Raw genomic sequence first — 16,216 nt, 5'->3', positions numbered from 1 at the left:
AGCGTGTGTATATGTGTGTGTGAACATGGAGATGGGTGTCAGGTTATGTGTGCATTTTGTTGTGTGTATGTACGTTTATGTATGCGTGTGTGTGTATAAAGGTATGTGCGTGGGGTTGTGTGGGATAGGTATCTGTGCATTCCTGTGCGTGTGTATGTGTGTGTGCGCATGGGTGTATGTGGGTGTGTGTTTGTGCATGTGTGTGTATATGTACATGTATGTGTGTTGTATATGTGTGGTGTGTGTGGGAGGTATATGTGTGTTTGTGGATATGTACGTATGTGTGTGTGTATGTGTGCGTGTATATAGAAATAAAAAAAATAAATTATAAAAATAAACTATAAAAAAATATAAAAATCAAGGTTGAAAGGAGTTAAGGAAGTTAATGCAATATAAATGGCGCAATTACAAGCAAAAATGAAAAATGAAATAAGGTTGCTTTGTATCACCTGATTAACTATATGGGTGACTAGGCTATAGCTGACACTACCAGATATTTTGAGCATCTCTGCAGTGATTCCTAATGGACCTGGGGCTTTCCCTGTCTTCATGCTTCTAATTGCCTTAACTACCAAGGAACTGTCAACTCGGATAGCTGGTCCCTCTGTTGGGTTGACATTCGGCAGACTCTCTTTATCCCATTCATTTTCTTTATTCAGCAACCTTTCATAGTGGTGTCTCCAAACCTCTCTCTTTGCATCCTCATTTGGCGCAAGTGAACCATCATCCATGCGAACACATTTCTTTCTTACCACATCACGATTCTCTCTTACACAGTGTCTTGCAACACGAAATACCTCAAGTCTTTGGTCCTCATGGCACAGAACATTGGCACATTTTTTTTATCTGCTTCCCCTCTGGTTAAATAGACCTGTCTCCTAGCTTCTCTTTTGGCAGTCTGATACAATTCCCTGCTACCATCATTCTTCCAGTCCTTCCAAGCCTGTCTCTTTTCTCTAATAGCCCTGTCTACAACATTGTTCCACCACCACGTTATTTTGGGTCGAGAGGGGACTTTGCACCAGCCACAGATCTGGTCAGTGGCTCTCAGCAGGTTGTCCCTTAGAAACGTCCAGTTGTCTTCTACCCCATGTGAAGCTCTATCCCCTTCTACTTCATCAAAGGCTTCAAGTAATATGTCCCTAAATCTCTATCCATTCACAGGATCTTTAAACTTCCAGATCCTTCTTCTCCATATTGGTCGTCCTCTTAGTCCTGATCCTAAAGTCACTAACTACCAGTCTATGTTGTGGGGTACATTCTTCGCCTGGGAAGGTTTTGGCATTTATAAGCAGCCATCTTTCCCTTTTCCTGGCAAGGATGTAGTCAATTTGGCTGGTATGTCGGCCTGATCGGTAGGTGACTGGTAGGTTTCCTGAAGTTAGTGTTGCAAACCATAAGATCATTTGCATCGCAGAACTCCAGCAGCCTGGTTCCCTCCTCATTGCGGGAACATAAATATATAATTATATATGTAATTATAGATACATATGTGTATATATATATATATATATCTTAATTTATTATATAGAAGGAGCTTCTACAGGACTAGAACTGTTTCATTCAAGAGAAATCTTCAGGAAGCTAGTTAACAAGAATTGTATTGGCATTTATACATTTAGGCAGGTTAAAGGGGTGTTGGTGGGGGACTTTTTTGGGGGTAGGCATAGCGCAAAAAATCATACTTGGGGGAGGGTCAGGGAGTCAGTGTTAAATTAGATAGGAGAATAAATAAAAAATAAAAAATAAAAAATAAAATAAAAAAATATAAAAATAAAAAATAGAAATAAAAAAATATAAAAAAATAAAAAATAAATAAAAAAATAATAAAAAAAAAAATAAAAAAAAAATATATATATATATATATATAAAGGGGGGAGGAAAAAGAGTTTTAGGTAAATAAGGAGATTCTCACTTATACCTCTACACATACACACATATATATATACAATCACACATACATATACATATCTACACATACACATATATATGTATACATACACACACTCACTTGCATACACGTATACACACATGTATATATACACACACGACCACACATACATATGCACACAGAAAAATATATATATATATACACATACACACACATCCACTCACATACACGCATACACACAAAAATCCATACACACACATGCACACACAGCACACTAGTCCCTATATACACATATATACACATACACACATATATATACACCCACACATACACATACATACACATACACATGTGTGTGTATGTGTGGGTGTATATATATGTGTGTATGGTATATATGTGTATATAGGGACTAGTGTGCTGTGTGTGCATGTGTGTATGGATATTGTGTGTGTATGCGTGTATGTGAGTGGATGTGGTGTATGTGTATATATATATTTTTCTGTGTGTATATGTATGTGTTGTCGTGGTGTGTGTATATTATACATGTGTGTATACGTGTATGCAAGTGAGTGTGTGTATGTATACATATATATGTGTATGTGTAGATATGTATATGTATGTGTGATTGTATATATATGTGTGTATGTGTAGAGGTAAGTGAGAATCTCCTTATTTACCTAAAACTCTTTTTCCCCCCCTTTATATATATATATATATATAATATATATATATATATTTTATTTTTTATTTTTTATTTTATTATTTTTTTATTTTATTTTTTATTTTTGATATTTTTTTATTTTCTATTTTTATTTTATATTTTATATTTTATATTTTTTATTTTTATTTTTTATTTTTTATTTATTCTCCTATCTAATTTAACACTACTCCCTGACCACTCCCCCAAGTATGATTTTTGCGCTATGCCTACCCCCAAAAAAGTCCCCCACCAACACCCCTTTAAACCTGCCTAAATGTATAAATGCCAATACAATTCTTGTTAACTAGCTTCCTGAAGATTTCTCTTGAATGAAACAGTTCTAGTCCTGTAGAAGCTCCTTCTATATAATAAATTAATTTTACTCTGCTATGTATTGAGTACCTTATTTACTGTGGTTAACCCGAATCAACCCGGGACCTACATATATATATATATCAATAGATACATGTGTGTATATATATATAATAGATACATGTGTATATATATATATATATAAATAGATAGATACATAAATATATATATATATACACATATCTATACATATACATATATATATATCAGGTCATGCCATATGCTCTGTCCAATTTTACCTTTTTTGAAATTATTGAATGAAATTTAATAATATTTTAGTATGTCTAACGAAATTTTAAAATATTTTTATGCATATGCGCGCGCACACACACACACACACACATATATATATATATACACACACACATATATATATATCTATATATATATATATATATATATCAGGTCATCCCATAAGTTCTGTCAAAATTTTGAATAAAGAAAACAAGTGATCAAATGTTATATTTAATTGAAATTTAATCATCAATGTAGTTTCCCTAATTATCTATCACTTCCTTTCATGTAGTTACAAGCTTTTTAATCCCATCAATGTAAAACTCTTTTGGTTTCAAAGCCAAGAACTCTGAAATGTCAGTTTTGACCTCCTGGTTTGCAAAAGTAATGTCCTCTAAATGATTCTGTAAACTACAAAACAAATGGTAGTATGAAGGAGCAATCTTCCCAGTTAATCTTCCTTTGGTGTTGCTGCACCTCTTATGTGTCCATAGCTTACACTGGGTACATCTGATGGAGTTTCTACCTACACCTTTTCTACAGATTAAGCAGGGCTACCTACCTGAAGTGTTTGCCTTCCTACTTACTAGAACTTTGGTCTTTGCAACATTGACTCTAAGGCCCTTCGATTCTAAACCTTGCTTCCACACCTGAAATTTCTTTTCTAGTTCTGGTAGTGATTCTGCTCTGAAGGCCAGGTCATCAGCATAGAGGAGTTCCCAGGGGCAACCTGTCTTGAATTCTTCTGTTATTGGCTGGAGGACTATGATGAATAAGAGGGAGCTGAGGGCTGATCCTTGGTGGACCCCTACTTCTACACAGAATTTTTCATTGTACTCATTGCCAACCTTCACGTTACTGACAGCGTCCCTGTACGTGGCTGCCCTCCCATCCCACATACATGACACTAATCACGCCGTTCGCCTCTTCAATTCCTTCTTTTTCCCTCTCAGCATCTCACACCTCCTCTTCATCTTGGACATCAAATCTCTATACACAGTGATTCCCCACAACGATGGTCTCTTAGCCCTCCAATACTTCCTCAACCGTCGCCCTGAAGTTTCTAAATAAAGCATTATAGTAAACTAAGATGTAGAGGATTAGAGTAATCTTGCAGAGTAATTCACTGAGAATACTTTCAGATTGCAGAGTAAAGTTATACCAAAACAATTATAACGAAGGTGACATCAACATCAACAACATCAATATCAATATGAATAATACTAATAAAATAACAAGAAGATAATCTTCCAAAGTAATCACAGAAATAACAATACAAATAACCGTGCGGTAATTAGGAAACAACTACAATTGGGTAATGATTCCAATACTGGATGAAAGTTAAAAAATAAGGTTAAAATTTTATTTTATTTTGTTTTTCCTGTTTTATTCTTTTAATCTCCCAATCTTCCTCCACCTTTCCTACACAATAGCCATTCCTCAAATGCTCTGCTTGTAATTTTGAGAAAAGGTTCTGATGAAAGCAGCATTAATTTTCTTAGGTGGTTTTACTTCAGTTATCAAAAGACCAATTGAGTAAACGTATCTGTGATGTACCTATAATGATCTACTGGAAACAGCTGTAAGCTAAATTTGCTCCAATAAAAGAATTATAAGTAATGACCATTATTTTAACTTGTTTCTGATATATCACTCTGTAAAAACCAGTCCATCTGGAGCCCATCCAAAAGTTACAATATAGAACTGTGGTGAACCATAACTTGGAACCCTACCAAACAATTACATGGAGTTTTTCACTAATCTGACTAGTATTGTTAGCCTGGTGTGCCAACAGGGATTTTACGAAGTATGTTGCCCAGATTGACAATACCTCACTATTTGTTATACACATATATATATATATATATATATATATATATATATATATATATATATATACATACACACATATATATATATATATAATAATAATAATAATATTAGGGAATAAATCCAAACTTACAGGGAAAAATTGCCTAATAGTGGTTTTATCTCTAATTTAATATATATATATATATATATATATATATATGTGTGTGTGTGTGTGTGTATATATATAAAATCATCATCATCATCATGATTTAGCATCTGCTTTCTATGCTGGCATGGGTTAGATGGTTTGACTGAAACTGGTAAGCTCTTGGGCTACACCAGGTTTCAATCTGATTTAGTATGGTTTCTATGGCTGGATGCCCTTCCTATTGCCAACCACTCCCAGAGTGTAATGGGTGTTTTACATGCCAGTCACATGACACCAGCATCAGCCATGACTATGATTTCACTTCACTTCATGGGTCTTTTCAAATATGACATATCACCAAAGGTATTGGTCACTTGTTATTGAATGGTGCTTTTTACGTGCCACCAGTATGGGTACCAGTTATACAACAATGGCATCGGCCACAACTACAATTTCACTTGGCTTGACAGGTCTTCTCAAGCACAGCATATCGTCAAAGGTCTTGGTCACTTGCCAATGCCTTTGTGAGGCCCAACATTTGAAGATCATGCTTCACCACCTCATCCCATGACTTCCTGAGTTTACCCCTTCCACAGGTTCCCTCCACAGTTTGAGATTGGCACTTCTTTACACAGCTGTCCTCATCCATATGTATCACAAGACCATACCAACGCAGTTGTCTCTCTTATACAACATATTGATTCCTCTTATGCTCAACTTTTCTCTCAAGATGCTTATATTCTATCATACATGCACACTGACATTGCACATCAAGTGAAGTATGCTAGCTTCATTTCTTTCAAGCCTACACATGTCCTCAGTGGTCACAGCCCTTGTTTCACTGCTGTGTAGCATGACTGTTTGCACACAGGCATCATACAATGTCTTTCTCTCTGAGGAATAAGCCCTTAGTCATCAACAGAAGTAAGAGCTCTCTGAACTTTGCCTAGCCTATTCTTATTCTAGCAGCTATGCTCTCAAAGCATCCACCTCCACTACTGACTTGGTCATCTAGATAATGGAAACTATCAACTACTTCTAGCTTTTCAACCCGCCTGCCTGGCATTTGATGGAGTCTATTTTCTTTACATTTTTTTAGTGTTTATTGTACCTGTGCACCTCCCATGTACAAAAACTATTTTCCCTGTTAAGCTTCCTGTGATATTGCAGCAACTCTTACACTGGGTACATCTTATTGAATTTCTACCTACACCTTTTCTACAGATCAATTAGGTCCATCTACCAAGGTGCTACATGGTGGGACTGGACCCAGAACTATGTGATTAGGAACTAAGCTTCTTATCACACAGCCATGCCTGCACATGAATATATTTGTAGCATTTATCTTTTTTCTTTGCTAATTTTTTTTATGAAGTCTCATATTATATGTATCATTTATAATTGCTTGTAGAACTTGACACAGGTACATTGACTCATTGACCAATAGAGACTGTAATACATATCATTGGTAAATGTTAGCCAGTACTTCTGCTGTCAACTGAATTTATAATTCTCTAAAATGTCAATTGTATAGCCTTACTTCATATAGTGTGACAATTTCCAAGTAAAGTATTTCAGACATGTTTTGTAGGAGATGATTGTTTTCACTCTGTATATATTTAAACAGTCTTTGTTTTTTTTAGTCTATTTGTATAGTTTTGACATGCACAAATAATACAGTCCCACTATATTTCCTATGTCATATACCTTTTTGTAGCCATTTTACTAGCTTGAAGTAAAACTTAATTTTCTCTCTCTCTCTCTCTCTCCCTCCCTGTGCATGTGCATTCAATGTGGCTATAGACATTGAATGAATAATATTAGGTGCTATCACTTCTGGGAATGTTATCTGCAACAGATGAGAACTGAGTATCTGAAAATGATCAAAGGATAGATGAAAATTGTGGAGTAGGATGAAATAACATTTTATAAATAACTTTTTTTTTTAAAGAATTTAAAACTGAAGTTGATAGCTTAGTTTCAATAATAAAAACAGTATCCTCTACATGTATTGAGTAATCCTTTCTCATTCATCTCCATTAAACAACATTATCTATCTATCTATCTATATTTATATATATATATAACATTTTAAAGATTTAACTTGGCTCTAACAGTTATTCCAGCAACATTTTATAATCATCTTTTATCTCGTCGGATCATTTCTTTACATTCCTTATCAAGGTAGAAGAGGTCCTTATGGTGTTTATTTACGTATCAAATTATGTAACTTAAAAGTATTTGTTAATTGCAACATTGTTATTAGTTTACATACTCCTAAAAGAGAAAAATATCCATAACAACATTAAAAACTTCCAAAATAGACTCATATATAATTTCAGATTTCCTTATTTGTAGGAAATTAACACAAAAGAATTTCTTGCAAGAAACTAAAATATAGTGTTTTCTTAAGTGACTCCACGAAGTAAGGTTCGGAACACAAATGTATTTAATAGTATTTAACATAATTTATAAAGAAAATGCTGAGCGTGTTTATACGAAGACCAGTCAACGACAAAGTTTAGATTTTTTTGCTGCAACCATTTAGCTTGTCATACCTTGGAAATTTATAGTCTTGAGAAACGGAATGAACGTTACAATATCTCATTTGTTCTCAGTTATAAATGTAAGGAATCGAACCTAGAGAAAAGAAAGCAGAATTAAACGAAAGTTCCTATATTCCATGTTTCGGGATGGTAGACTGATCGGTCGACTTTTTTAATTTTATACCTGAAGCATCAAATTGCAAACCGACAACTATTATACTCTCAAAGAGGAATCCACTTACCTTTTCTATGGGCAGCGGTCCAGCCCAATTAATGAGAAAGAGTTCATTGTCCATGAACGGACTGAAGTTAGCTAGAATGGACACCACAAACGACAAAAGAAGGAAAACAAACGCTCCACATAGGAAACTCATCACTGATAATTTTGAGGGTTACTTCCCTCACTTTCCGAATAACTGAAATCAAACAGAAGCAAGCGAAAATTGCAAAGAGGTTAGAAAGAGACTGTAGTCGAGGAAATACTGAGCCGTAAAGGTAAGAGCTTGCTAGCAATAATTGATCACGTAAGCAGCCGATCGATTGCCAACCAGCCGACATTGATTATTAACTCCGCACCAAATCATGACTTACATACTGGCTGTATATCGTAGAATTAACATGATTCGTCAGCAAATTCTCTCATATTAAGTAGTGCCATAGTAATTAAAATTTTTATTTATTTATAATATAATAAATGTGACTATTCTATCGCTCTCTTTTTTCTTTATTTATTTCTTTGTATTCTCACTGACACGTTGTTAGTGTGGGGCTGGGTAATATTTATTACGAGACTACATCATGTTTTGACGTTGCGTCAGGAGGATGTTAACAATGAACAATTTTTATAGCATTTATATTTTCTTCTTTATTTGCGTTCTTCATCTTACAACATGTTTACCAGAACAAGGGATCAAAGTCATCAAAGCCACACAGGTAACTATATTTATCATTGTATGCTAATCATTGTTAGTTGTTTACATTTGGTATCTAGCTTTGTGCGACGCTGTCTTGACTATGAAGTAATCAGTTAACGCTTTCGTTAACATACCTTCAATGAGCGGCTTTGTACAAAAACTTGGTAATATATACTTATATCCACAAATAGGAAGTGTATAAATGCGAAGTTGTATGAGTTGTAACTCCGATTTTCTCGTTCAACTACCATTTGCATCATTGTAGAGAGACAAGCCTTTTACTATCCTATAATGGCTTACTCTCACATGTCACTCTTCCTAACACACCCTTTAGCCTAGCTTTCTCCAGCCAGTTAAATTTTATTTATTTATTTTTTTACGGCTGGAGAGCTCATAGTCTCTATTGTAATAATTTGCAATATGTCTTTTCCATTATCAAAAAGCTTTTACAATCAATATTCTCCCAATTGTTATTAATACCATTTCCGAATTGTTTTAACTCATTTAACTAATGTAGTCGCTTGTTTGTATTCCGTGTTGTAACAGTTGCTTTTTTTCTTCATTTGACAGTTATTTTCTAAATAACTTAAGTGAATGACTTCACTTTAATATATAGTGGAATTCTACAATTCTCTGCTTATCGAGGTTGATTTTGTTTGACAATATTTTAATAGACATTTACAATATCTCACCTCTTCCTTCTGTGAAGTATTGTAGGCAAACAAAGGTATTTGTAGTCTGGCCTCACACGGTATTCATATTTTGCAATCAGTTTGGTGACTTTGATGTAAACATTATTTACAAGAATCTGATCTTTGGTGAATTCTCGTTCCTCAAATAGTGTCCCAAACTTCAAGATAGAGGCTCATTATATTCTGTAAATATCATTTGTATTGCTACAGGAATGCTGTTTAAGATTACCTGTTAAATACACACAGACCGAATTATATTCGTCTTTTGTAATGGCTTAGGTTTCTCTCTTGTAACCTGAAGCTACTGAGTATTGTCCTGCTTTCTTGATCGTCTCTCACACTTTAACCGATGTGCCATTTTTTCATGGTGATGGACTCTCTCTTGTACACACACACACTCTCTCTCCTCCTCTCTCTCTAGCTATCAAGTAGTACTACTAATAGATTCTTAACTTTTATCTAATTTTTTTTGTGTAAAACTACGTCTCAATTCTACAATTCGCTCCTATGTGTGTGTGTGTGTATATATATATATATATGTGTGTGTGTGTGGTTTGTATATATATATATATATATATACGCACTTTGCTTATTCCATTCAAAGAAAAATAAATTAGTAAGACTTTACTCATCTACATAATCCCCCAACACACACACATTCTAATATGAATTTTTTTATGAGTATAAAACTTGAACATTTTGAGCAAAATCAGGTGAGCTCTGATTAAAATATTTAAGGTGTTATGTCCGATTTGTCTGTTATTTCTAGTAGTGTTTGTTTATGGAATTTTAAAAGAGAAACGGTTCCAACAAAAAGCTGAGATCTATTCTCTATGTAGTACTCTGTAAACTTACTACTAGATTATGTTATAAGTCTGTACATATTAATTATTTATACTTTCTGAGTTCGGATCTCGCGGATGCCATCGATACCTTTCATTCTTCCAGAATCGATAAATCCAGGTACTGAGTTCGATATGATGGTAAAATATAATCTGTAATTTTACCGATATGATCTACTGTCTCTCTCTCCAAATATCAGGCGTTGGGCCTATATAATAAATAAATAAGTTTTATGATGGTGGGGTAGCCGAAATGTTCGAGTGTCGGACAACATTCTTTGTAGTATTTCGTTACAGTTCTTTACGTTCCGACTTCAAATTTCTCCAAAGTCAACTTTGCCTTTCATCCTTCCTGGGTCGATAAAATGCCACTGAATCGTCTGTTTCTCAGTTATATAGGGCCTGTGCCGATATCAGTAACCATCATTATTTATCTCCGTCAAGTTGCATTCACTACATCTTATAAAAGGAAGGGCACTTTAGATAATGTAGACCTTGATAGACATTAAAAAAAGAAAAAAAAGTATCACGGCTGGAATGCTTTGGATTATCACGGTTTACTAAATCTGGGCTGACGTGTTACTAAACAACAATAAAAATCCATGGTTCGAACATAGAAGCTTGGTGTAGAAATAAATACTGACTCGCTTCTTATGAAAATGTATTTCTAAACAATCAGCAGTCTTTATATATTACTTACATTTTGTAATTAATTAATTAAAGCAAAGCTTGATTAGATTTTCCATCAAGATCAAGGTTTGGTTTAAATATATAGGTCAACATTTGTTTACTTTAATGGCTTTGTACTCCAGCAATTAATTTCAAATAATGTCATTGTTTTTTTAATGAGGTATTCAGTTTAAGACGTCATCTGAAAATAATGCATTAACTATAGACCTTTGTAAGAGTTCTCAATCTTACAATCCAGTTTGCTTCCCACCATGTGGCTTGGGGTTCAGTTCCATTGCTTGGTTCTTTGGGCAAGTGTCTCCTATTATAATCTCAGCCAAAGCCTTGTGAGTGGATTTAGTTGACAGAAACCAACTCATCATATATATATATATATATATATATAACCTCACTTAATATCCGTTTTTCCATGCTGGCATCTCCTTGCCTTGATATCATGTGATAGTTGTAAATGAATGTTACCCTCATACAAGTGGTGTCATTCATTTCCACGTACATACCGGTAGTGAATACAAGTTCAGAAAGAAAGAAGCTTGCATAGGTGTAGAATTAGAATCAGAAAATCAGGAAGTCCTTGTGAGAAAAGTAAGGATCAAACACAGAATGAGGGGAGAGCATGAGAAGGGGAGACAAAAAGAAAGAGCAAGAGATAAGAAAGGAATGGAGAAGGCAGTTACTGAAAGATATATATTATATTATGTGGACAAAATCTGGGCATAGCATTATAATCAAATAGAAGAAAAATTTTATGTATATGTTTGTGTGTGAGTGTGTTTGGATGTTCCTAAGTAATTAGTTAATAAATTATATGAATTGGTATCTCTCTATATATAAACGGCAGTTTGTCTGTGCGTGTTTCTGTGTGTCTGTTTGCTTGTACCCTCACCCTGACTACGGCTTTCAACCGATTCTGATGAAACTTGACACACACATAGCCCAATGTCATAATTCAAAACTAACGCAGCGAAAATTTTGAAAAGTTCCCCCAGTTCTGAAAAAAATCGATAAATTCGACATGGGGTCGAGAATCAGAAATACGAACCACAAACTGTCTAGGGGACGCAACTTTATCCTTTTTTAACTCTCAAAAAAAATTTGCCATCATTTTTTTCCATTTTTTTGCTATTTTTTGGCTATAACTCTCTGAAAATGCTTTATAGTTATTTCCCTTACAAACCTGAGCAACGCCGGGCGATACTGCTAGTTATCTATAAATTGATGATTGAAAGGAATTTATTCCTCCATTTTCTTATTTTGTATTATGAATTTGAGGTAAAACATTTTACCTTCGCCCATATAATACAATAAATGAAGTAATTGCATTGCAATTGTAAGCATTTATGTATTAGCCTTTTGGGTACTTCACTGGCAGTATATTGGATAAATGATATCCCATAGTGGGTTACACTCATAACCCCTATCTCACTTTGTACTTATATATATATATACCAGCCTTGAAGCTGCCCTTTGGGTAGCATTCAGGCTAAATCCTGCAGAGGGCACCTTTGGGGTCTTTGGCCCCACTATCGGGCTGCTTTGTGACTCTTTACCCTTGTGTATTGTAGTGGACTCAGACACATTCATTGTATATATATATCTCTTGGTATTAATTGTCCAATACCCCATTCCAAGCTTCCTGCCTGACATATACCCACACACTCATACCCATACACTCAATACCTATACTTCTCTTGCACCCATACCTAAACTTCATGTCCCTTTAACTTGTTGTCCATTTAATATGTAACATGAATTCCATCTCTGTAACAGTGTGTTGGTGTATCAACCCTTGAACTGCTTTCTGCCAGCTTAGCTGATAGACATACAGCTAGTTTCTAGTTTGATTTAAGGCTAAGTTTCTAGCCTTGAAGCTGCCCTTCAGGTGGTATTCAGTCTAGCTCCTGAGGAGGGCTTTTGGGAATTTTGTAGGGTATTCAGGTAGAAAAAAAACTCTAGAACTCTGGAGCTGAAGGCCCAAGCACCAATATGTAACTGGAACAGGAAGATTAATTTTCCACCTAAGCATAAGTTTCATAAACTACAAAACATAAATACCCACACTACCACACTTGAAACGTACCTATTATAACTCTTTTATCTCGATTTGAATATACATGAAGGTATTTAGAATGCCCAAACTTATTTCTGCAAATGTGCTAAGTACTGATACTGATCATAGTTTAATCAATAAGCATAGGAGTGAGGTAAATGCAGTAAAAATAGGCTAGGTCAGTGGGGCCCCATTTAAGTGGCCCTTCAGAAATTGAACCTCCTTATGATACTCTCTGGGAGTTCATGGTATGAAATTCATTATCATTGCACCGATTTGGTCACCAATGCCATGTACTTAGTTTAAAATGCAGTAAAAATAGGGGGGTCAGTGGGGCCATAATTAGGCAGCCCTTAAAAAAGTAGACCCCCTCAGGGCATTCCCTGAGATTAGGGGAGTTGCTGCTTTAAGTTTCGTTGTCCTTGCACCAACGTCTAGGAAGAGTTAACGAACATAAAAATGTAATGGACAAAGAAACATCACTCAAATTTACATATATATATATATCATCATCATCATTATCGTTTAACGTCTGCTTTCCATGCTCGCATGGGTTGGATGATTTGACTGAGGTCTGGCAACCCAGATGGCTTCACCAGGCTCGAATCTGATCTGGCAGAGTTTCTACAGTTGGATGCCCTTCCTAATGCCAACCGCTCCGAGAGTGTAGTGGGTGCTTTTACGTGCTACTGGCAACAGCCACGTGCAAATGATGCTTTTTATGTGCCACCTGCACAGGAGCCAGTCAAGTGGCACTGGCAACAACCTCGCTTGAATGTTTTTTCATGTGTCACAGGTAACGCAGGTAACGATCATGCTCAAATTGTCCTTTTTACGTGCCACCGGCACAGAAGCCAGTTTCTTGCTCTGGCAATGATCATGTTCAGATGATACTCTTAGCACTCCACTAGCACAGATGTTAGTCATCGAATTTGATTTTACTTGCATTCAACAGGTCTTCACAAGCAGAGTTTAGAGTCCAATGAAGGAAAGGTACACATAAGTGTGCTGGTTACACTCCTGGTATAGGCCACGAGGTCTCACTTGGTTTACTGGGTCTTCTCAAGCACAGCATATTTCCAGAGTTCCCGGTTACTAGTCATCGCCTTGGTGAGGCCCAATGTTCAAAGGTCATGCTTCACCACCTCATCTCAGGTCTTCCTGGGTCTGCCTCTTCCACAGGTTCTCTCCACTGCTAGGGTGTGGCACTTTTTCACACAACTATCCACATCTATTCTCGCCATATGGCCACACCAGCGCAGTCTCTCTTGCACGCCACATCTGATGCTTCTTAGGTTTAACTTTTCTCTCAAGTACTTACATTCTGTCAAGTATACACACTGACATTACACATCCATCGGAGCATACTGGCTTCATTCCTTGTGAACTTACGCATGTACTCAGCAGTTACAGTTCATGTTTCACTGCCATGTAGCATGGCTGTTCATACACATGCATCATACAGTCTACCTTTTACTCTGGGCGAGAGGCCCTTTGTCACCAGCAGAGGTAAGAGCTCTCTGAACTTTGCCCAGGCTATTCTTATTCTAGCAGCTACACTTTCAGTGCACCCTACCCCACTACTGACTCGGTTACCTAGGTAACGGAAGCTATCAACTACTTCTAGTTTTTCTCCCTGGAATGTGGCGGAAGTTGTTCTCTGCACATTTTCAGTGTTTATTGCTCCTGAGCATCTGTCACATACAATGACTATCTTCCCAGTTAGCCTTCCTTTGATATTGCTGCACCTCCTATGTGTCCATAGCTTACACTGGGTACATCTTATAGAGTTTCTACTTAGGCCTTTTCTACAGATCGAGCAGGGCCATATACCTGAAGGGATTTGTGGTTTGCCTGCCTTCCTACTTATTAGGATTTTGGTTTTAGCTAGGTTGACTCTAAGGCTCTTCGATTCTAATCCTTGTTTCCACACTTGAAACTGCTCCTCTAGTTCTGATAGTGACTCAGCAATTAGAGCAAGGTTTTCAGCATAGAGGAGCTCCCAGGGGCATCCTTTCTTGAATTCCTCTGTTATTGCCTAGAGGACTATGATAAATAGGAGGGGGCTGAGGACTGACCCTTGGTGGACCCCTACCTCTACCCGGAATTATTTACTGTACTTATTGCCAACCCTCACCTTATTGACAGTGTCCCTGTACATGGCTTGCACAGCTCTCACTAACCATTCATCTATCCCTAGTTTCCTCATTGACCACTAGATAAGGGATCGGGGGACCTTGTCAAAGGCTTTCTCCATGTCAACGAAAGCCAGGTACAGAGGTTTATCTTTGGTTAGGTATTTCTCCTGCAGCTGTCTTATCAGAAATATAGCATCAGTGGTGCTTTCCCTGGCACGAACCCAAACTGCATCTCATCTAAACTGACTCTCTCCCTAATTAGTTGGGCTATGACCCTCTCCGTGACCTTCATTACCTGATCCAACAACTTGATACCTCTATAATTATTTGTATCTAAAGCGTCACCTTTACCTAAATCGTCATTATATCTCTTATTATAAAAGGCAGATTTTATCTGCCTCCCTTTGTCTCTTATAGAAATCTACAATATAGGATTTCTTCAATTACAATTTACCTAGCATTTTTAAGAGTAGAATGCATCGGGTCATGCCAGGTCCAGTTTTTAAAATTTCAACCCCAATTAAGCAAAATTTAGAGAAAACTCACATTGTGGTGTGTGAGTCAAGTGCTTTTCTTAGTGTGGGCTATAGCACACGCACACACACACACAAAAAGGGAGTGATCTGATTCACTCACGCTATCACTCTAATTTCTACGACTTTCTCTTTGCAAGTTTGCAACGATTAAAGTGAAACTATTTCGATAAAACGAGAGATGTGTACCTTAAACCACTATTAAAAAAAAAAACACAGCAAACAGAAACAAATAAATGCATAACGATTTACTCCTCACACAATTTCTTCAATTAGAGTTTACCCATGATTTTTCAAAGTACTTCATTGGGTCATGCCATACAAAATTTCTTTCAATTTTACCCCCAATTAAGACAAAATTCGAGAAAACTCAATATTTTAACATTTCACTCCGAAAGCATTGATATACATGTGTGCGTGCGTGAGTGTGTGTGTGTCATTCCTCACACACACGCATACACATACATATATGACAGTGACAAACACAAACGTTTCAAACAACTACATACAAACACGTGTGTGTTTGTTATTAGTAAAAAAGGCGCCAAAACACAACTCACTTCTCATTCCAACACATTTGCAAAGACACACGGACGGTTGAATTGCTATAACAATACAGAAAAGGTAAATTGGTTTTTATTTTACTTTCTGTCG

General features: G+C 36.2%; 2 protein-coding genes across 2 annotated transcripts in view; one reads left to right on the top strand and one right to left on the bottom strand.

Annotated features, from left to right (window-relative positions):
- Nucleotides 1-8,301, bottom strand: part of LOC115217053 (endoplasmic reticulum lectin 1) — a 48,507-nt gene extending 40,206 nt beyond the window's left edge. The window contains exon 1 of the mRNA XM_029786633.2: nt 7,946-8,301. Within this exon, the coding sequence (XP_029642493.1) occupies nt 7,946-8,077 (132 nt within the window). The 5' untranslated portion in view covers nt 8,078-8,301. The remainder of the gene's footprint in view (nt 1-7,945) is intronic.
- A 175-nt stretch (nt 8,302-8,476) lies between these two features.
- Nucleotides 8,477-16,216, top strand: part of LOC115217052 (transmembrane protein 87A) — a 71,370-nt gene continuing 63,630 nt past the window's right edge. The window contains exon 1 of the mRNA XM_029786631.2: nt 8,477-8,636. Coding sequence (XP_029642491.1) covers nt 8,526-8,636 — 111 coding nt within the window. The 5' untranslated portion in view covers nt 8,477-8,525. The remainder of the gene's footprint in view (nt 8,637-16,216) is intronic.

This window comes from Octopus sinensis, linkage group LG11, assembly GCF_006345805.1.
Source record: "Octopus sinensis linkage group LG11, ASM634580v1, whole genome shotgun sequence".
In the NCBI taxonomy this organism is placed as follows: Eukaryota; Metazoa; Mollusca; class Cephalopoda; order Octopoda; family Octopodidae; genus Octopus; species Octopus sinensis.
The sequence above is the reverse complement of the archived record's forward strand: the minus strand, read 5'-3'. Positions and strand labels throughout refer to the sequence as shown.